Source organism: Paramacrobiotus metropolitanus, unplaced genomic scaffold, assembly GCF_019649055.1.
Source record: "Paramacrobiotus metropolitanus isolate TYO unplaced genomic scaffold, Prichtersi_v1.0 Parri_scaffold0000040, whole genome shotgun sequence".
Taxonomy (NCBI): Eukaryota; Metazoa; Tardigrada; class Eutardigrada; order Parachela; family Macrobiotidae; genus Paramacrobiotus; species Paramacrobiotus metropolitanus.
The window spans coordinates 907,570-926,823 of record NW_026570260.1 but is presented as its reverse complement, the minus strand read 5'-3'; the positions used below and the strand labels follow the sequence as shown (position 1 = coordinate 926,823).

Genomic DNA, 19,254 nt, shown 5'->3' with positions numbered 1-19,254 from the left:
GCGATATTATTAAATGTGCAAAATTTTGTTACTAAGAGACGGTGATAATTTTAACGTCCTGTTAGTGAAATCTTTTCATTTTTACAGTTTGTTTTTTGTTTCACATTATTTCCTTTCGATTTCCGCTGCTAACTGTTAACAGCTGCTGTTGTTTATTCAAATATCAAAGTTTCAATTTCGCGCTTTTTGTGGTTTCAAGCAACATATTCAATAATACTTGTGTATAGTGTATATGCATGTATATAGTACTAACAAATACTTGAAAATTGTGAACATCGCAGAAGCAAATGGTTCCTCAAGCGGTAACACACGTTTGACAAACGATGATCCGGTTATCGAGAGCCCGATTAGCGCCCCTTTCATGGGCTGTAGCGCCACTGCGGTGGAGATCCGCGCCCGCAGCTCTTTGCGGCTGTCCTCATCTTCGGCGCAGACTTCGACATTCAGCTGCGGATCCCGCTTCATCACGTAATAGTTCAGCCAGAAGAAGCACGTGCTGACCACCTGCAGTGCGAAGGCTACGCACGCATAGTTCCGGTGAAAAGCGTCCAGGTCGTAAAACAAGCAGGACCCACTTCCGGTGTCTTCCTCGCACGTCGTTTCCGCCCACAACACACAGGTCAGATCGATCAGTGACCCAAACAGCATGGGTGCCGGAACGTATGCCAACAACCGGAAGCAAACCATCTGTAGCGCCAACGCCAAGGACTTACTGTCGGAAGGCACGGCCCGCATCGTTAGGAAGACCACCGGAAGGTGCGTATTCCCCGCCAGGAAGGCGATGCAGAAAATGACAACGGAGAAGATCACGAGGGTTGTCAGGCATTTCATCCCACAGAGACCCTCATGGACAATTTTCGTCGAGGAGCAGGCGCAGTCCAGGAAGGTGTGGTTGGTGCGTCGACATCCGGCTATGCATGGAGAGCTGTAGCTGGTTTGTTTCTCCGTATCGCAAACAGGTTGGAACAGTTTTGGGGAGCAATTACATCGGTGCATGCAGGCGCTTTGCTCCACCAGATCGAAGCCCCGCTCCGGGAGGAATTCGGGGAGCATTAAGGTGACGTTGCGGAGGGTGATGCCGATTCCGATGGGTGGATCCGGAGAGCAATGAATGAAAAAGAGCGGCGCAAAGGCTACTACGGTACCCACAGCCACGCGAGCGATATGCTTGGAGGTGGCCAGCGGAGTCATAGCCCATCGCCGCGTGACCCAACCGCCGCAGACGATTCCCATGGTGGCTGCTGGGACTGCAACCCCGCCGGTCAGAAGCCCTGCCACCGATTTACTGACGTAAAACTGGCTTTCAATGTATTTTGGCAGAAATAGACAGAATCCACCGACAATTGCGCACTGAAAGCCGGCGGCGGAATTGATTAACAGAAAGTACTTGTTGCGTATAATGTTCACCGCTTCCTCGCCCATGCCCCGTAAGGAGCAACTGGTCACGCCGTTCTCACCCGGAGCGTCGTTGTGACGTCCACTGGGCAGGGTCTTTGGAAACAGACACATCATCCAGCTGACCTGCAGCAGAACAACGGCAAATAGCAAATAACCGCCCCACCATGCCCCGCTCCAGCTCTCCATATCCATGGACATATTGTGTGGATCATCCGACAGAAAATGTTCAATGTCAAAGGTTAATGTCAGGGCCCCGAGAGCGTATCCGAACACTGGACCTAGCGCCGCTCCAGCGTACACGAAGGACAGGTAAAAGGTAGCCGCCTCCCGGTGCAGCACGTGATCGTCAATATATGTGGCTCCCAATGAGACCATCGGACCCATACCGATGCCGCAGAGGAACTGCGCTGCGACGAAGATGGCGCTGTACAGCCAGTGAGGGTCGGGCAGATCCGCCAGATGACCTTTCTCGCACGGGATGCTGGTGGCAGGGCAGACGTGCCAGTTAAACTCGTGGGTGTGGGTATTGACGTAACCAGTGCGGTAGTAGTGGATCTTGATAAGGTGCGGGACCAGCATGATTGCGCTGCCGGTGCTCATCAGCAATGATCCGAAACCCAGCCAGGCGGGAATGCGCTGTCGGCATCCGTAGTAGCCCACAAAGAGTATCGTCAGGAGATTACCAGCTGTAAAGCAGGACACAACAACTGCTGCAATTTTGCAACCGCGAGTAAAAATTCGAAAATCTACAAATTTCAACCAAAAGCAGTTTATACAAACATTAATGTAATAATTCCGACCAAAATAATGTTTCTTATCAACAAAACTGCTATTACACAAGCCTGCACGCGCCACAATAATGACGAAAAAAGATCTGCGGGCACAACAATAATATTAAATTAGCTCTAAAAGGCGAGTCCCGAAATGTAAGAAACACGGCAAAAACTGATTACTCTTAACCGTACAGTAAGTCGTAAAAAAGTTAATGCCGTTTTACTAACCATAAGAATGTTAACAGCCAAACGTTTCGGAGGTGTTACGGTACCTTACACTCAATATGTTAGACTGAACCTTCATAAGCACTGACGACCAGTCCCATGGACACGCTGCGCATCTCGAACTTCTTCTCGATCGTAGTCAACACCGCGCACGTATAGCCACTGGTCAGAGCTGACTGTACAAACAATGTCAGACTGCACAGCGCCGTAAACATTTTCACGTTGGCCAGCTTCTGTAGGCAGGGCAGGCTGTAGGAGAAGCAGCTGCATTGCCTGTCTTTATCACATTGCTGCGCTGCCGTTGATTGGCTGAACAGAACAACGTCCACTTCGGACGCCGTCAGGTAAGAATTCACGCCTTGTTCTTTTTTATCAAAATTCATTCTACGCATCGATTTTTATGCGGGATTACAAAGCCTACACGATCATTACAATAGATAGAAGTTAAAGTAAAACAATTTACGCTGACCCACGCAGTGATGTGGGTGAACGTTGCTATGGGCATACACCCTAGTCAACCGATATATTGCTGTGTGGCTCGATCCAACCACGCAGCAAATCTCTGTACCAGTCACGCTCAGTGTTGTATCCCCTGCTCAATGTTACCGCAACCTTAGCGAATTTGTCCATAGTCAACACGATACTCCCAGTGGCATGTTTAATCCGCCGTCGGCTTCCCATGTCATCGGCATTGAAACGGCCGCTAAAGAGGAAACACTGGTGGCCATCCTTCCGGCCAAGAGCCCCAGTAAAATCCTGGATAGCGCCACGCTCGCCTCCCACTCCCGTAAACGCTCCGGACCACCTGCAGACGAGCCGGTCCCGATGGAGACTGTGCTGACGCGACCTTTCCGACTGGTCAACGGCGAACCTTGTCCTAAGAGGCGCAAGGTTGTCGTCAGTGTTTTGGTGCGGCCGTGTGAACGCGCCCGCGTCCATACAAAAAAACGGCGGAAGGAGCTTACGGCCACAGTCCACCAAGATGCCGGTGGCATGCAGAACCTGGAGTTGAACGTGGAGAACTGGATGCCGCAAAAGCCTCATCAGCCGGTCATGGCGGATGGCTTCAGTTTTACTGAGGGGCTCCGCAAAGAACGCCTGGCTAGTGTGTGCAGCTATCACAAGATCGAAGCTAAGAAGGAGTATTTTCACTGTCTCTGGGAGATAGACAATGCATGGAAGTCGGATTTTTTTAAAAAACTTCCCCGCAGAACGCGCCAACAGGTAATACGGTTTTGCATGCTTGAATTTGATAACATGTAATGAGCATCTCAGCGTGTACCTCGTGATAGCTTTTCATTTGCCATTTAGATTTTTACATTCGAACCGTAGAACATTCAAGCCCATCTTTCAACACAGTCACAAACCTGTTTTTACCTAAATACCGTAAAAGGTTGCGTATATGTGGGCACTTATGTGTAAAACACTGCGGCACTCATCAAAAGCAAACTATTACTGTAACTGATAGCCTCGAACCAGCAAATGCTATCACACGCGTAAAATGGTATGTGATTTTGATGCAAACTGATTAATTAGCACTTTCCACATAGCTAATTAATCAGTTTGCTTATTATGCCACTAATTAGAACCTTCTGCATTCTGCACGTAGATCAATGGTAACTACGCCGACATCACCATTCCCGGTCCGATCTTTGAGGGTCCCCTGGGCACCAGTTGGCAAGCGGTGGCTTATCCATTTGGCTACCGCAGCAACCGCCGCGAAGGCCTGGTAGCCATGGCTGTGCGCTACTTCAACGGTCCCGATGCGCAAGTCTCCGCCGGCTTCCAGATCTCCCTTGTTCCACCCTCTAACTATAACTACTGTGGCCTCCAAGAAACCATTAGAGACCACTGTGATAAACTGCAAGAAGCAAATAAGCGTAGTAATCTCTTCAAACGCGGCAAAAAAGGCTGGGTCCTGCGCAAATTTGCCACGCGCGCCCAACTAGACGAATGCAAAAGCACGGCGCTGGTATTTGTTTTTTCCTTCTGCATTTACGGACGGGTACAGACACATTACCGTCACCGGTTCAGTCGGGATTTTAAAGAGGCCGAGTCCAGCATCAGCAGTTTTATGAAACGGCTGTGGAATAACGGGACGCCGGCCGGCAAGATTCGGGTGGAGGGCAAAGCCGGAAAGACGTTCCGAGTACACTCGTAAGTGACGCGCACAGCATGCTTGTAAACAAAGCACCGCTGTTTAAATTACGGATTGTTGTACGGCTTCATGCATTCGTATGAGTCATACAGTATATATGGCTATTCGGCGAGGACAAAAGTTCATAATAAGCTGCATTTTGCCATTTTTGATAATTATGACTTCTGGAAACGAGTTTTACTGGACAACCTTTACGCTGCGTGTGCTAAAAGCAAGACCGCAGAGCCGAATTCAATGAGAAAACTTGCGCTTTATCCCATCAGAGATTCTTCAAACGTCTCTAATATTTTCTTCACTGGTCATTCAATGCACTTAAGGACCAATGAGCAACGACTCTCAAGTTCTGTACGAATTTATTACAGTATTATCATGAGGACACGTATTACAGTATTATCATGCTGCCAAATAAAAATTTTCATTCAATGAGGACACTCATTTATTTTTGAGGTCCTGCATTGAAAATACTAGATTTGTCGTTACAGCGGCACTTGGTAAAAAACATGTGTGCAGTAGATTGCCTAGGTTCACTGGTATTTAAGTAAGCTTTTTCTAGTTCAGTGCTGCAGTTAAATGCTGGCGGGATAAGCAATATGGCGGCTAATCATTCACCGGAAAACCGGCGCTCATTAGTCTTTCCCGACATGACCGAAGCAGTCCTCAAAAAGGTATTGGAGTTTTGTTATACCCTCCAGGTTACCCGACTGGATCGGACTCCCTTTGAGTTACTGCTTACCGCCCACCGCTACGGCAGCGCCGGTCTGCAGGCGCTGGCGGAACGGGAGATTGTCCGCCATATTGATCTCACCAGCATCCTCGATCTGTGTGTATGGAACGACCATTTGCAGAGTCCTTTTCTCGCTCATTTCCTTGGCGCTTTTCTCCTCACCAACTTTGAACAAGTGCGGACGTTGCCGGACTACGTCACTAAATTATCGGACGAGCAAAGATCACAGTTTGAGGCGGAGTACGCTAGCCAGTACGATCCTACGGCGGCCACGGACGCTGATTCGGACGATGTCGACGACAACAGTCCGGCGGAATTCGACTCGGGGATGGACAGTTATGGAGAAGATGACGATGAAGAAAACTTTGGCTTCCAAGACGATGAGACCGACGGGGCCCTGACGGATGACCTTTCCGATGGGGAACGTATGCCGGCACTGCTGGAACTAGGGGAGGAGCCCGAGGAGCCGCAAGCGCTAGCCATGCCCAATCAGCTCGCGCTGGATCAGGCCGCGGTGCTGGCCAACATGTTTGGAGCTGGCTTCGGCGAGATGGACGCCGACGCCATGGATTTTATTTTAATGTTGATGTAATGTCGGGTGTTGTTAACCTGCATTGTATGCCTCCTAATGTTGCTGCTGGCATTTTCTGTGTTTTAGATTTTTGATTTTTGCTGTGGGAAAAAATTTATGAGGCAGTGCTATTTTCGCAAGCAACCAATTGTGTTCTTATTTTTTGTTTTTCACTGTGAACGAAAATCTAGTACTGTCACGTTGCGGAACGTTGTACGCGCACAGTTTTGAATAGCTCAAGTAAGTAGCAGTCCGGGCAAGGTCATATCGTATGGTTTAACAATCTTGTGCTACATACTTCTGTATCTACCCTATATAGATTTACCTATCCCGATTTACCTTCTGTATCTATCACACTTCTATGATTACCACCATTTACTCAATTTTCATCTCAGTACCTAGAACACAAACGGTCGCGCGCTAGCGCGACCGTTTGTGATTTAAAATTATAAATCATTCTATAATTTATAAATCCTTTTATATAAAAAAAATAAATTTATAAAATTTATAGATCCATAAATTTATAGATTTACAAATCGCTACGTCTTTATTCTAAGACAATTAACTCCTAATTCGAGATTCAAGTTTTGCAGTGATTATCATTTTCAAAAAAATGATTTGAGACATGTAGGTTGGCCATAACTATAAGTGGTTTTGAAAAACGTTTGAAACGATTGAAGTTAAGAAAAATTTTTTTTTAAATTTAGTACTGTGACATTTGTTTTAAAAAGTACTAGAAAGGTCAACAATATCTAGATCAGATTTCTTTTGTATTTGCGCTGCCAGTTCAAAGTACGTACATACTTAGCAAGGAAAAAGTTTATAATATATTTTATAAAATATAAAGTACTGTATTACGGCGCTACGTCTTCATCCAAATACAGTACATGGTACCGAATACGCACGAGACTTCATAAATCGCCAACGCATCACAGCTATACTGTACTGTATTTCAGAATTTTAAAATAATATGTCTAAACATTTCGGAATATTATACTCAATATACTGTATTCCCGAAATTATCTAGAAACATTCACTGAAATACCTCGAAACGTGAAATTTCTACAATTCGGACACATGTACACCATGACACTGAATAAAACCTGGTTACCAATTTTTAGAAAATAAAATTAATGTGAAATGCGGTTACGTGCAACTGGTTACGTGCTTGCGCTACCGACACCGATGTGCAGGTGACACATGTACACCAAGACACTGATCGAATAAACCTGGTTACCAATTTGTAGAAAATAAATACACTAATCAAATTAACAAATTAAATATAAATTAATTTAAATTATATCCCGCGGTGCAATTATGTGGTGGTGATATGTAGCGCAACGGTAAACAGTACAGTATATTCACAAATTATAGGTAAGTACATATCTTTACAGAGCTTTTATAACCTTCATTACCTTTAATAACTTTCTTTCTGTATTTCTGTTCTTTCTTTCTTTCTGACCAGTTGATACCTGAGTAATTTAGCATTATTTTCGACTTTTTTTCAGTATAGGAAGTTTTTCCACAAAATAAGCGACATATTTCTTCACTCCAAAATTTCTTAATGATATTTTCAGACCTAAGACACAACTGGTCCTAAAATTAGGTATTACCTATATAACGTTTCCTAAAATTTTCTGAAATTTCCTGAAAATTTCTGAATTTCCTCAGATTCATGATTCATCAGATTTCGGAATTTTCCTAACATTTCGAAACATTCCGATTTCGAAATCTGGCCAAGCCTAGTGGGCCAATACCTCTATAATTTACCATAATATCACGTTTTCAAATAATATTATACGAAATTTTCCACAAAATAGACCACATATTCCCACATTCCTAATTTTTAAAATTAATTCCGTACCTAAAACCCAACTGGGAGCGCGCTAGCGCGACCAGCACTTCGTATAATAATCACGATAGCATCTAACCTTGCTGCGTTTATTATGGCCATTGCAAACATAAGACAACAGATTCGAAGCCAATCAGACTGTTAGGACAACATTCACTGTCAGTACATCACTCTCGCGCTAATACATTCGATGCGATCTTTTCCAGTACGGTGCTCCTCAGTCCTCGTTAAGTTCCACCCGGATTCAGCTTACTGCAACGATAAACAGCTTAACAAATCCAGTCGGTAGGACTTGCAATACAGTTAACTGGCTGCATGATCCGAGCCACTGACCACTGCATGGTGAGATTTGACCGAAACACTACTTACAATGACGCCGGTTCCGCCGGTGGCCGTCTTGCCAGTGGCGGCGGCCACCGCAGCGGCGGCAGACTCCGGTGAAAACCCGCCACTTTCCAGGCTGTTCTGCATGGCATCCACATTCGTGGCATAGGCGACCAATCCAAATATGTAGTCCTGATCCGCCAGGGTCCGCACGTCGCCGCTCTGTCGCATCAGGGGGGCGTTGTACAGGTGGTGGGCGTAGGCCAGCGGATGCGCGATTGGCCGCGGCATCTGCTGCCGCATGACCGGCTGATGGCGCCAGTAGGCAGCGTCTTGCTGGCGCTCCAGATACTCGGTTGGATAAAAGAAGGCCGGCTGGTCGGCGTAGTAGCGGCCCCAGGCGTAACTGCCTCCCAGGCACAGCGACAGACCCAGAAATGTCGTCAGATAGTGCATTTTGGAGGTGTATGTGTTTTTAGTAGGAGGATGGGAACAAGTGGCGAGTAAGAATGGGTAATTTTTGATCTAAAAAACCAAAGGTACCGATGCCAGTATATGTATGGATAAGGACAATGCGGGTGCTGTTCTGTAAAGATGGAGAGATACACTGCTAAATGTCTGTTGGGCGTATCGTTGCGTAGCGTCAGCCGTTGTTAGCGATATGTGCGTACTGTCCTTAACATAACACTGTGCATTTGCACGGTGCATTTACATTTGTTGGAGCAATGGCCCTTGTAAGGACTACGCTGTATATTTATGCAACAACAACAACAACACTCTGCAAAGACCATTACACCAGTGTAATTACATGAGGGCGTTACTGTACTTGACTATGATTACACTATGATTACACTATGATTGTTACTTGACTATGATTACACTATGCAAGGACCATTATTGGTCCTTGCAATGACTACGCTGTATATTTTGCGGCAGGTTCATTGAACCGTGACAGGTTCTTATATGCGGTATACGACTAGAATCAGTCGTAGCATATATGAAACTGTAGTTTCGGTTTTTGGTCTTCGATATCCGTGTGTAAACAAAAGTAATTTTTGGCGCCCGTAGAGTACGGAAGGGTCCGGCCGGTTGAAGGAAGCGGTGGGGCCTAACAGTCATGTGACATGAGTCGAGTAACGATGCGTGAAACTTGTAGATGGCGTTGTTGGCTCGGCATCTTTTTTAGGTTACATTATGTGCTCCTACATTATGTAGGAACACCTTGCAATGTGCTCGTACATTATGCAGGAGCACATTGCATCGGTTTCATCGGTTCTTGGAGGAGAAAAACGGAATTGTAGTACCCAAACAAACGTAATCCAATATGCTCCTGCAATGTGCTCCTACATATGTAGGAGCACATTGCAATGTGCTCCTACATAATGTAGGAGTACATGGCAGGAGCATATTGTATGTGGAGATTATAAGGGGTAGGAATATAAAGTGTTGAATAGAGAATTTAATAATATAGTAAATTATATTAAAGGTGATATGTTTGACGAAATGTGATAATGAAGAAAGAGTCTACATTGAATTTGGGTGAAGATAAAGGGATTTTTACTGTAGTATGATATAAATATATTCGACTTTCTGGTTGTTCGTATTTGAGTGTTTAATAAAGTGTTGCAGGAAGTGGAGTGTGTTGCGGGTTGTAGATAGTGATGGATTATTGTGGAAAATTCAAGAAAATTCGAGAAAGTTGATTGCTTAATGGAGCAGACTATTATGTTTTGCTCTGATAGTCTTGGATGTGTAGGAACAGGTGGTTTGTATATGGAAAGTAGGTTAGTAGGTACATTAAAAGGTTGTTCGAGAAAATGTATAGTTTAATTGGTTTGTTGACTGGATTTTTTTAGTTCGGTGGGTATATAAGAAGTTGAGGAGTCTTGTGTTTGAGTTATTATGGAGTGAACGAAGTATATGGAGTGAGCAAAATGTTTTTCTTGTTGGTTATTTGTTGGTGGCCGGTGTGGATTTGTAGATACTTACTGATTCAGGTTGCTGTCTCTTGTTTGGCTTTGGTAAGTCTTTTTAGGTTGAGTATGGTTTAGTAAGTTTTCTTTTATACATTATTTTCGTTTAAGAATTCTTTTCTTAATAAAATAATGGAAGGTGGTTGTGATTGTAAGAAATACACGCGTATACACTTCATTATCTTCCTTGCTACAATTACCATCAGTTTCCGTTTTGCGGTTTTTTCTCTATAATCGCGCACATGCTCACGCTTGTATTTCTTGCGATCACAACCAGTTTCCATTATTTTATTAAAAAAAACAATACTTAAAAGAAACTATCTATGAAAGCAAACTTACTAAACTATACTCAACCTAAAGAGACCAAAGCCAAACAAAACACAACAACCTGAATCAGTACGCTTTCGAAAATCTAAACCGGCCACCAGAAAATAACCAACAAGAAAAACATTCTCCTCACTGCATATACTTCGTCAAATCCATAATAACTCAAACACAACGTTCCTCAACTTCTAATATACCCACCGAACTCAAAAATCCAGTCAATAAACCAATTAAACCAAACATTTTCTCGAACAACCTTTTAATGCACGTCCCAGCCTACATCCCATATACAAACCACCTTTTACTACACATCCAAGACTGTCAGTGCAAAACATAATACTTTGCTCCATTAAGCAATCAACTTTCTTAACTACACAAATTACTACCACCAAAATGACTGTGTAAACCTATGGAAAGTTACATACTCTGCAGCTTTGGACAGCGTATTAGCGATATAATATGTGGCTTTTTGTTTCGCTTTCGCTTCTACAGGATGGGGCCTTTTTCCGTTTCACTTCAGCAGGAACGTCCGTTATCCATTAATTACAATTTATAGATATTAATGCCATACACAAAAGCAAGATTGGTGTTTTCGTACTGTTCTGCTTTGGTGCTACCCTACCCGTATCGACGTCTGGCAAGTTGTAATTACTTCGATATCTTTGTCGTGGAAGTAGAAAATTGAAGTTGCGTTGCCACTGCCTGCTGAATGCAGATTCGTACCAATTTCTAGAAAGTGTTTCTCTTTCTTTTTGACATGATTAACGTTAGAATTATGTTGTTGTTATTTCGTGCTTCTGGATTTGTGTGGAATTTTTTCAAACTTATTTTTGCGCCTTCTCGATGTAAATTCAAAATCTGCGTTTCTATCATTGTGTTATTTAAAGGTGGTTGCCTCATACCAGGGTGTCGGCATCACCCTGGTATAAGATATTTTCCTGGCAAGCTGCCTGCCTATCCAGAGGCCGGTGACCGCGTGCTCATCGGCGGCAACTTGGTCTTCGCGGCGCCCACCGGCGCAAAAAAAACTTGCGCTAAGCATTCTGATTTTATTCACTTCCAAGGAGTGCATAGTCGGTTCATGGTACTTGTACGAGTTTGTTGACAAATCGAGCACAACGGCACAAGTACATACAACGAGAATTACAAATTTGCGGGTTGCGCCTAACTCCGTACTACAACGCTCCACGCTGCGCTATTAAACACGCACAATGGACTGTAAAATTGACTAAATGCTGACCGATATGGCCGTTTAAGCGGTTTGTTTGCAACTGTCGCAGTACAGAGTTCTCCGAGTTCTCCTGCAAGCGCCTCTGTATGCTATCTGTGCAGGTCGAGGACGACATTTACATATTACCTGTGTTATCCCTATAACGATTAGGCAACGCACCCGTGAACAGTGACCCTTTTTTCAATACAAAACTATGCCCACAATAAGAATGCTAATGCTAGATAAGCCTGGTGTAGGCTGGGAGTCGACTGAGAGTGTGCTTGTAGACTGCTGCCAGATCTAGACTACTGACTGGTACGGTGCGAAGGGGGTCCTTATTATTAAATGTTAGTGGTCAGGATGGGCTCGGCTGCCATGGGTGGGGCTGGTGTGGCGACAAGCCAATGACAGAGTGCATGACGGCATGATGATGTAATATGCGGTCAGCGTGATGTCATATTACCGCGCAGGAATATGCAGGGTGTGCCTGCACGTAGGCTTCCGGTGACTAATGGTCGTGCGGTGCGACTATTGACGATGTCGTCGTGCGGTGCGACTATTGACGATGTCGTCACACAACTGGTCCGGTCCGCCTTTTAGTCAATTTTGTAGTCCAATGCAACATGGCCAGTGCACAGCAAATACTGTAATAGGATCAACAGTAATCGCCTGGTGGATGGTGGCTAAATTAAAGCCGGTGCAGCAAAGAGCGATCTACTGGTACTTGTTATTGTGATAAATGTAGTCCAGTGGCAATCATTATAAGTGCTTATTTCGCTCTGTTTGTACTTTGTACTTTGTAAGTACGTTACGTACCCTACATACGTAACTTACGTACTGTACGTAAGTAAGTAGGATGAAAGGTTTGGCACGACCGGCAACGGTGCGGTCGTGGACGCTCTTACTAACTTAACGACGTAACAAACGTAACAACGGAAGTTCACGGCATGTTTAATGACAAGAACAATGCATGACAAGGATCAAGGTTTAGGCAAGAGTTTAACAAGCGGAACAAGCTGATCAAGCTGATGAAAGCTGTAACAAGCTGAGACAAGAATGAATTCTAGAAATTGCGAAGAAGAACAGCTAGCCGGTAAAATGGACAGAAATTCATAACGCAATGATGAATCATAACTGGGTGGTCTTATGGTTGTACAACTTCTATTGCTACTATCTATCTATCTCTATCTATCTATCTATCTATCTATCTATCTATCTATCTATCTATCTATCTATCTATCTATCTATCTATCTATCTATCTATCTATCTATCTATCTATCTATCTATCTATCTATCTATCTATCTATCTATCTATCTATCTATCTATCTATCTATCTATCTATCTATCTATCTATCTATCTATCTATCTATCTATCTATCTATCTATCTATCTATCTATCTATCTATCTATCTATCTATCTATCTATCTATCTATCTATCTATCTATCTATCTATCTATCTATCTATCTATCTATCTATCTATCTATCGCTTAGTCCTACCACAGAGAGACCAAACAGTACCGCTTCGCTCAAAGCGGAAAAAAAACGCAGCGGTATGAAAAGCGCGTTATTGAAAAGCGCAGCGGTACCGCGCAGCGCAGCGGTATTATAAAAAATTTGCCTAGAACAGTTAAAATTAAGCGGCACCGAAATAAAATTTTATTGGTAAGGGTAATAAGAATGATAGGTAAAGTGAAAGCACGCACATGCAGGTACTATCTGCAAGTGACAGTGTGGCGCTGTTACGGACGAACACGTGCAGAACCATTTACTTCATACTTTTAATCACAAAAAGTGCGCTTTATTCACAAGAAGTGCCAAGATTTCTAACAGAGACAGAGTCACCATTAAAGTAAAGTGCTACGAGGTGTACAAGAAATTTAATGTGCGTTTTCAACTTTTGCTCTTCTTTTATTTGCTACGAAAGCCTACGATCATACATACCAAGTATAATCAAACCATGATGAAACTGGGTTAATCCTGATAACAAGATCGTAAAAAATCCACTCGGTGCACCTTTCCACAGCGAGTCTGCGGCAGACAAACGCATCGAATTGTGCGCCGCAGTTGCCAAGCCGATGGAGTCTGACCACGCTCTACATGAAAAAATTCGCTATAACATGCAAGACGCAAAGGCCATGTGTGACTTCCACAGTTCTACTGCTCGTTTATCATAATGTCCGCTCCCGTCTGAATTATGCACTCTGCTCGCTCCCATATTCATCATTCGTTGCCCTGCACTCCTCGGCCGTCAATGTACTCACAACCCGTCTGATCGTCAACAATGGACCACAAAAAGGACAAAGCCAAAACCAGCAAAGACCCCGCCGCCGCCACCCCTGGGAATGCGCCAGCCACGCAGCCGACAGTGGCCAACCAGGCGGCCACTGCCGGCACCGTCCGCGTCCCCCTTCCTAACATCGACGCCATCGTGGAGCAGCCACCACGTCGGCGCTCCTCCATTCTAGCCACCAACTCCCCCAACGCCCTGGATCTGCAGAGGATCGGGCGGGTGGTGGACGCCAAAGACCCCAAGGAGCGCGAGTACCGTTTCATTGCCAAGTGCCGCGCTTGTTGCAATGTGTACGATCTGGCTGATATGGCCCGGGATATCACGGCCAAGGAACTAAAGCGCGCCACCTTGCAGGAACTGTGTGATCTTCTGCGTTCCACGCGGGGATTATTAACGGAGGCTTTGTACCCAGAGATCATCCACTTGGTGGCCATAAACGCTTTCCGAGCGCTACCACCATTAAATCAGAACATCATTCCGGAATTCGATCCGGTGGCGGAAGCCGAAGAGCCCACGCTGGAGGTGGCCTGGCCACACCTCCAGCTGGTGTACAATGTCTTCCTCAATATGTTGGAGTCCTCGGATTTCAACGTACGTTCAGGCCGGGTTTTTTTAGCGTGTTCTCCGTATTAGTGTGCTGCTTTTGCACTAACGCCACTACAGTTGGCTTGTAGGCACAGCTCGCCGTCAGGTACATCGACCACACCTTTGTCATTCAGCTGTTGAATCTCTTCGACAGCGAAGATCCTCGAGAGCGGGATCTCTTGAAGGCCATTGTGCACCGGATGTACGGCAAATTTCTCATGCTACGCACGTACATCAGGAAGCAGTTCAACCATATTTTCTACCGGGTCATCTATGAGGTCGGTCGTCATCATGGCTTGGCGGAAATTTTGGAGATCTTGGGGAGCATTATCAACGGGTTTGCGGTGCCTCTGCGGGAAGAGCACCGTGTATTTTTGTTCAAGGTATAATACGCCTACCAAAATTGTATGGGTTTCGGCACACATTCCAGCAGAAACTAATCTGGAAAGACTGCATATATGAAACAGACGCAACACAGGCTACACAGCCAACCAGTCACGGTTCTCGTCAAATTTGCAGTACAGTACTTTTTCATCTTACTAAATGTGTTACGAAATTTACTGAATGCCAGGTTTTGAGGCTGAACTGTGCGTGTTAACTGTTAAGGTACGTACTACTTTACCAAAGCGCTATAGTTTTATAGAAACAGTAGTTTCATTACCTTGTACATAGATTAGAGAGGAGGTGTTCGAGTACTTACTACGCATGGGGCCTTAAGTTTTCCCTTCATTCAGTACGGGAAATTTTGTTTTCCCCCGCACATATGCGCTTAGTCGCTCACACCGACACGAATGCAGCCTAAAGCTGGCTGCAGCTAAAAACCGGTTTCTGGTCAACTCGGTATATTCGATTGCGCAACTGAAGAAGAGAGCAGAGACAACTCAGATAACATTAACGGCAAACGTATTGCCGCAGCGCACGCGGCTTTAAACTGCAGTGCTTTAAGCGTGTTTATGCGGCACATGTGTGGGGGAAAACTAAATTTCCCGTACTGTATGAGGGGAAAACTTAAGGCCCCATGCGAAGTACTGTAATAAAAGTCCAAAGCTATTTCTAGTGGCCATTATAATAAGTTTATAACTATTATTAGTAAGCAGCAAGTACTTTTTTGTTTGTAAGGTGCTATTGCCGTTGCACAAAGTGGCCGGATTAGTGCAGTTCCACCCACAACTGGCCTACTGCACGGTGCAGTACCTGGAAAAGGAGCCCGGCCTCACCACTGATCTTTTGCTGCTGTTCCTGCGCTTCTGGCCCAAGACGGACGGTGCCAAAGAGGTGATGTTCCTTAACGAGCTGGAAGAGCTGCTGGACGTTATGGAGCCAGAGCAGTTCAGCAAGGTGATGGTGCCCGTGTTCCGGCAGATCGCCAAGAGCGCCGCCAGCCCGCACTTCCAAATTGGGGAACGAGCGCTCTTCTTCTTCGGGAACGATTACATTCTCGGACTCCTAAAGGACCATGCGGCGGTCTTGTATCCCATACTGTATCCTGTGTTGTTCAAGATCACGACGGGGCACTGGAACCGGTCTATACACAGTCTCGCCTATCATGCACTGAAGGTTATGATGGATATGGATCAGAGGATGTTTGATCTGTGCATTTTAAATCACTCGTAAGTGCTTTCCGTGACCTTTAGGAAAGCTAGAAACAGAAAATTAGGATGTTGGTTAATAAATGATGGAGCGAGAAACTTAATTGGAAATAAGCATTGCAAAGCACAGCAAGTTTATTTCCAAGTAGCATCAGCATACCAATGAACCACCAATTTTAGCCGCAAATTTTGACGGCTAACGTTGACAGCCCAAGGCTTCAGATGCCGTATTCCCTTTTGCAGCACAAACGGGAAAATTAAAATTGCGCGAATTGTAGCTGCCATCGACTGCAGCATTTCTGAGTGCTTGCTTGTCAAGGTGAGGACATGGAAACGAAATGTGGCCTAGCCAATCCAGAGATCTAAAAAATCTGAACCTAGCAAGTGTGTGAAAAATTTGATTAGTGAAATCATTGGCTAATGCACAATTCGAAGTCCAGATTCGTCGTCCAAGGTCTCCGTCTTCTCTTTGGGTCGAATCTCGGTGTTAATTTACCATAACCATCTTTAGCCGTTCCCATTTTTTGGCAGTCCGTTGTTTTCACGTCTTGATTAACTCCAGAAAGAATAGACACGACGAATAAGACAGAATACCGCAGAGGCGCAGACTAACAAGTTTATTATGAAATCATCGGTGGGCAAAATCGTTTTCTTGTCGATTTGTTGAGTCAACAATCTATAGTCACAAATTGTGCATGGTTCTTGCCAATGAACACCTGTGTGTCTGCAGGAGCAAACAAACCGACGAGCGGGACATGGCCGAGAAGCGGCGCCATTTCGACCTGATGGTCAGTCTGCATAAAGCCGCCGAAAAGTCCCCGCTATTCCGTGCCTTGGCGCCGTCGCTACGCATCCGCCCGCCCGACATGGAGGACTACCTGGACGCACGCAACATTTCCATGAAATATGAGAACTGGAAGGTCACAGCCGAAGAACTGAAAGCCCGCGAGGCCCAGACCCAGAGCCACCGGCCGTCCTCTGATAAAAACGACGTCCTTGGCATCCGCCGCCGCTCCCTGTCGTCAGCACCCAGCATCATGCCACAGCCCCCCGCCGCCCCGGCGACCGTGTCGGCACAGACATCCAAGTCGGTGGGCAATGTTCCATCAAATCGTTCACTGTCCACAGTAAAGGGGACGGCGTCTACCTCCAGCACGAGCAGTAAGACCGGGGAAGGTTTATCGGCGGGGACCAGGAAGAAAAAGTCTATTTGAGCGTAGAATTTTGGGTTGTTCTGTTGTCTGCTTAGTGTGTGAGTGTAAGTCTTTGCTGTGCTGATGCTGATGGATCACGAAATCTGCGGTATCATACCTGCTGCGCATGACCTGTGCATATGCAACAGATTTGATACTTTTTTTAGTAATGGCTCATGCGTAACAGTACACCGGTTTGTACACAATAATATTAATAAAATGGCCGGGATGCCAAATGAACACCACCGAAAAAAGTTGTTAACGAGATGCCGTCGTCGTTGTCACTTCAGACTGAACGTTCAGAAGTGACTGAACTGTGTAAGCCTTCAGTTCATGGTTTAGTTTTATTGTCAGCCTGATATCTCAATGAGATATCAGGCTGACAATTCATTACGGGCAAGGATGGTGATCTAAAAGTAGCAATAAAAATTAAACCCAAATATCAAAAAGTAAAAAAATTATTGTTTTACTTAAGGTGGAAGTATGGAATCAGAACTGCCATAGATTAAGTGGTCGTTCTTGTTTGTCCTAAAATTTCATATATACCAAAATCCGGAACGTCTATGGTAACACGGTTCTTGGACATTTGACCTTTACCTTTTGCATGTTTCCGCATAACGTCTTTTACTCCTTATTTCACAAAAATTCATATCACAAAAACTTCACATTTATGGCAAAAACAAACATAATTAGATTTTGCTAACTGTTTACTAAAATCATTGTCCTTTTTTGTCGTATTTCTTCCACTTATTCCTAAAAGGGCGAAACTTCAGCAAAATGGCCGCCGGACTACGTCCATCGATAACCGATCTGAGCGATCTCACCACCCTTGCCATGCATGATGAGAACGCCGGTAAAAATAATGATTCTCCCGGACTGGGTGACGGTGACCAACTAAACATCACTGACGAGAATAAGCCGGTTGTGATAAAAAATTCTCCGAACAACGCTAAAAAGTGCCGTCACGATGAGGATACGGACAACGAGGATGTCCCACAGCAAAAACGATCGGTTAAGAGAGCCCAGAAGAAATCGTCGGCACGAGGAAAGAGAAAGCGTCGCACTTCCTCATCTCCACGACCGGCTGGGCGCGGGAAGAAAGTAAAAGATGCGGACTTGCTTGCGTCGCAAGACTGGCGCGCCGACGAGAGCGGAATAACGAAAGGAATGTTGGCCGAGCCAAAAGTCATTCTAGTGGTGGACACAAATGTTCTACTGGAACGGGAAGGATTGCGATTCCTGGAGGACCTGACGGACGGAAAGTACGACGGACCGGGAATTCCGGCGATTCAGATACGCGTGCCCCATGTAAAGATTTCCCCAAAATAATGCGATATTCGAAACAATTTTGAAAACTAACTGTGCTCGCAACTGTAACCGATGGAAATTCGGTCTCGTGTAGGTAGTGTTTTTGGAATTGGACCGGCAAAAAAACCGAAGTGGTGCTAACAATCTTTCCCAGCGTGCACAGACGGCTATTCGCTTCCTGCATGATCAGTTAGTGGACCACCGGCGTCTTCCCGATTCGGTGGAACCGAAAACCGGTCTTACGTCCCCTGACGGCTACATTCCGCGTTTTGTTGGCCAAACGGCGCGGGACTTCACCCGGGCGGGCAAGGAATACCAGCAGCACATCGATGATGATCACCTGCTGTTTTGTTGTCTGCAGACGCAACAAGCCATTACCGCGCGACGCAACAACACCGAATCTGTGGACACCCGGGTGTGGTGCTTGACGAACGACCGCAATATGCGCACGCGTTCGGTGGTTAACGGGGTAGCGGCGTTTTCTCTGTCGGCTGTTGTCACAAATCTCCATAGACGGAGGGCGGGCGGATCGTCGATATTTGATTCGTGCTAAAATACCCAACCAGGGGCGTTAACGAGCGATGTTCCGACCAATCAATTAAAAAAATTTCTGTGATATTCTTTTCACAAAATGGCTTGATAAAGATAACTGCATTCTAGAAGATAAATCCATATCTAAAAGATGTGGTTCAAATTAAATGCCAAAATTATTCAAATATTAAATGTCGTCAAAAACTTTCGACTGGAACTGTT

The 19,254-nt window shown here is 45.1% G+C and overlaps 5 protein-coding genes across 5 annotated transcripts; 3 read left to right on the top strand and 2 right to left on the bottom strand.

Annotated features, from left to right (window-relative positions):
• Positions 1 to 160: 160 nt before the first annotated feature.
• Positions 161 to 2,846, bottom strand: LOC129590374 (solute carrier organic anion transporter family member 5A1-like). Its single transcript, XM_055485575.1, has 2 exons — positions 2,470 to 2,846; positions 161 to 2,084 (listed from the first exon to the last, which is right to left on the bottom strand). The coding sequence occupies exons 1-2, from the start codon at positions 2,786 to 2,788 to the stop codon at positions 208 to 210; spliced, it is 2,196 nt and encodes a 731-aa protein (XP_055341550.1). The 5' UTR covers positions 2,789 to 2,846; the 3' UTR covers positions 161 to 207.
• Positions 2,847 to 2,918: 72 nt separating this feature from the next.
• Positions 2,919 to 6,101, top strand: LOC129590453 (uncharacterized). The gene is made up of 3 exons (XM_055485694.1): positions 2,919 to 3,620; positions 4,006 to 4,553; positions 5,108 to 6,101. The coding sequence occupies exons 1-3, from the start codon at positions 3,051 to 3,053 to the stop codon at positions 5,868 to 5,870; spliced, it is 1,881 nt and encodes a 626-aa protein (XP_055341669.1). The 5' UTR covers positions 2,919 to 3,050; the 3' UTR covers positions 5,871 to 6,101.
• A 1,675-nt stretch (positions 6,102 to 7,776) lies between these two features.
• LOC129590529 (uncharacterized) lies at positions 7,777 to 8,648 on the bottom strand. The gene is made up of 2 exons (XM_055485803.1): positions 8,071 to 8,648; positions 7,777 to 7,953 (listed from the first exon to the last, which is right to left on the bottom strand). Exons 1-2 carry the CDS (start codon positions 8,479 to 8,481, stop codon positions 7,951 to 7,953), a joined length of 414 nt encoding a protein of 137 aa, XP_055341778.1. The 5' UTR covers positions 8,482 to 8,648; the 3' UTR covers positions 7,777 to 7,950.
• Positions 8,649 to 13,339: 4,691 nt separating this feature from the next.
• On the top strand, positions 13,340 to 17,433 carry LOC129590360 (serine/threonine-protein phosphatase 2A 56 kDa regulatory subunit epsilon isoform-like). The gene is made up of 4 exons (XM_055485550.1): positions 13,340 to 14,417; positions 14,501 to 14,794; positions 15,531 to 16,021; positions 16,731 to 17,433. The coding sequence occupies exons 1-4, from the start codon at positions 13,818 to 13,820 to the stop codon at positions 17,212 to 17,214; spliced, it is 1,869 nt and encodes a 622-aa protein (XP_055341525.1). The 5' UTR covers positions 13,340 to 13,817; the 3' UTR covers positions 17,215 to 17,433.
• Positions 17,434 to 17,785: 352 nt separating this feature from the next.
• On the top strand, positions 17,786 to 19,221 carry LOC129590496 (uncharacterized). The gene is made up of 2 exons (XM_055485756.1): positions 17,786 to 18,501; positions 18,596 to 19,221. The coding sequence occupies exons 1-2, from the start codon at positions 17,971 to 17,973 to the stop codon at positions 19,052 to 19,054; spliced, it is 990 nt and encodes a 329-aa protein (XP_055341731.1). The 5' UTR covers positions 17,786 to 17,970; the 3' UTR covers positions 19,055 to 19,221.
• The last annotated feature ends 33 nt before the right edge of the window (positions 19,222 to 19,254 follow it).

What these genes read in the sequence shown, in the direction of transcription:
- LOC129590529 (XM_055485803.1), bottom strand. Translation starts at nt 8,481, where the DNA reads ATGCACTATCTGACGACATTTCTGGGTCTGTCGCTGTGCCTGGGAGGC.
- LOC129590360 (XM_055485550.1), top strand. Translation starts at nt 13,818, where the DNA reads ATGGACCACAAAAAGGACAAAGCCAAAACCAGCAAAGACCCCGCCGCC. An exon ending in TGGAGTCCTCGGATTTCAAC is followed by an intron (nt 14,418 to 14,500) that starts GTACGTTCAGGC and finishes GTTGGCTTGTAG; the next exon opens with GCACAGCTCGCCGTCAGGTA. An exon ending in CTGTGCATTTTAAATCACTC is followed by an intron (nt 16,022 to 16,730) that starts GTAAGTGCTTTC and finishes GTGTGTCTGCAG; the next exon opens with GAGCAAACAAACCGACGAGC.
- LOC129590453 (XM_055485694.1), top strand. Translation starts at nt 3,051, where the DNA reads ATGTTTAATCCGCCGTCGGCTTCCCATGTCATCGGCATTGAAACGGCC. An exon ending in CCCGCAGAACGCGCCAACAG is followed by an intron (nt 3,621 to 4,005) that starts GTAATACGGTTT and finishes TTCTGCACGTAG; the next exon opens with ATCAATGGTAACTACGCCGA. An exon ending in AAGACGTTCCGAGTACACTC is followed by an intron (nt 4,554 to 5,107) that starts GTAAGTGACGCG and finishes AGCTTTTTCTAG; the next exon opens with TTCAGTGCTGCAGTTAAATG.
- LOC129590374 (XM_055485575.1), bottom strand. Translation starts at nt 2,788, where the DNA reads ATGCGTAGAATGAATTTTGATAAAAAAGAACAAGGCGTGAATTCTTAC. An exon ending in GGTCGTCAGTGCTTATGAAG is followed by an intron (nt 2,085 to 2,469) that starts GTTCAGTCTAAC and finishes CCTGCTTTACAG; the next exon opens with CTGGTAATCTCCTGACGATA.
- LOC129590496 (XM_055485756.1), top strand. Translation starts at nt 17,971, where the DNA reads ATGGCCGCCGGACTACGTCCATCGATAACCGATCTGAGCGATCTCACC. An exon ending in TTCAGATACGCGTGCCCCAT is followed by an intron (nt 18,502 to 18,595) that starts GTAAAGATTTCC and finishes GGTCTCGTGTAG; the next exon opens with GTAGTGTTTTTGGAATTGGA.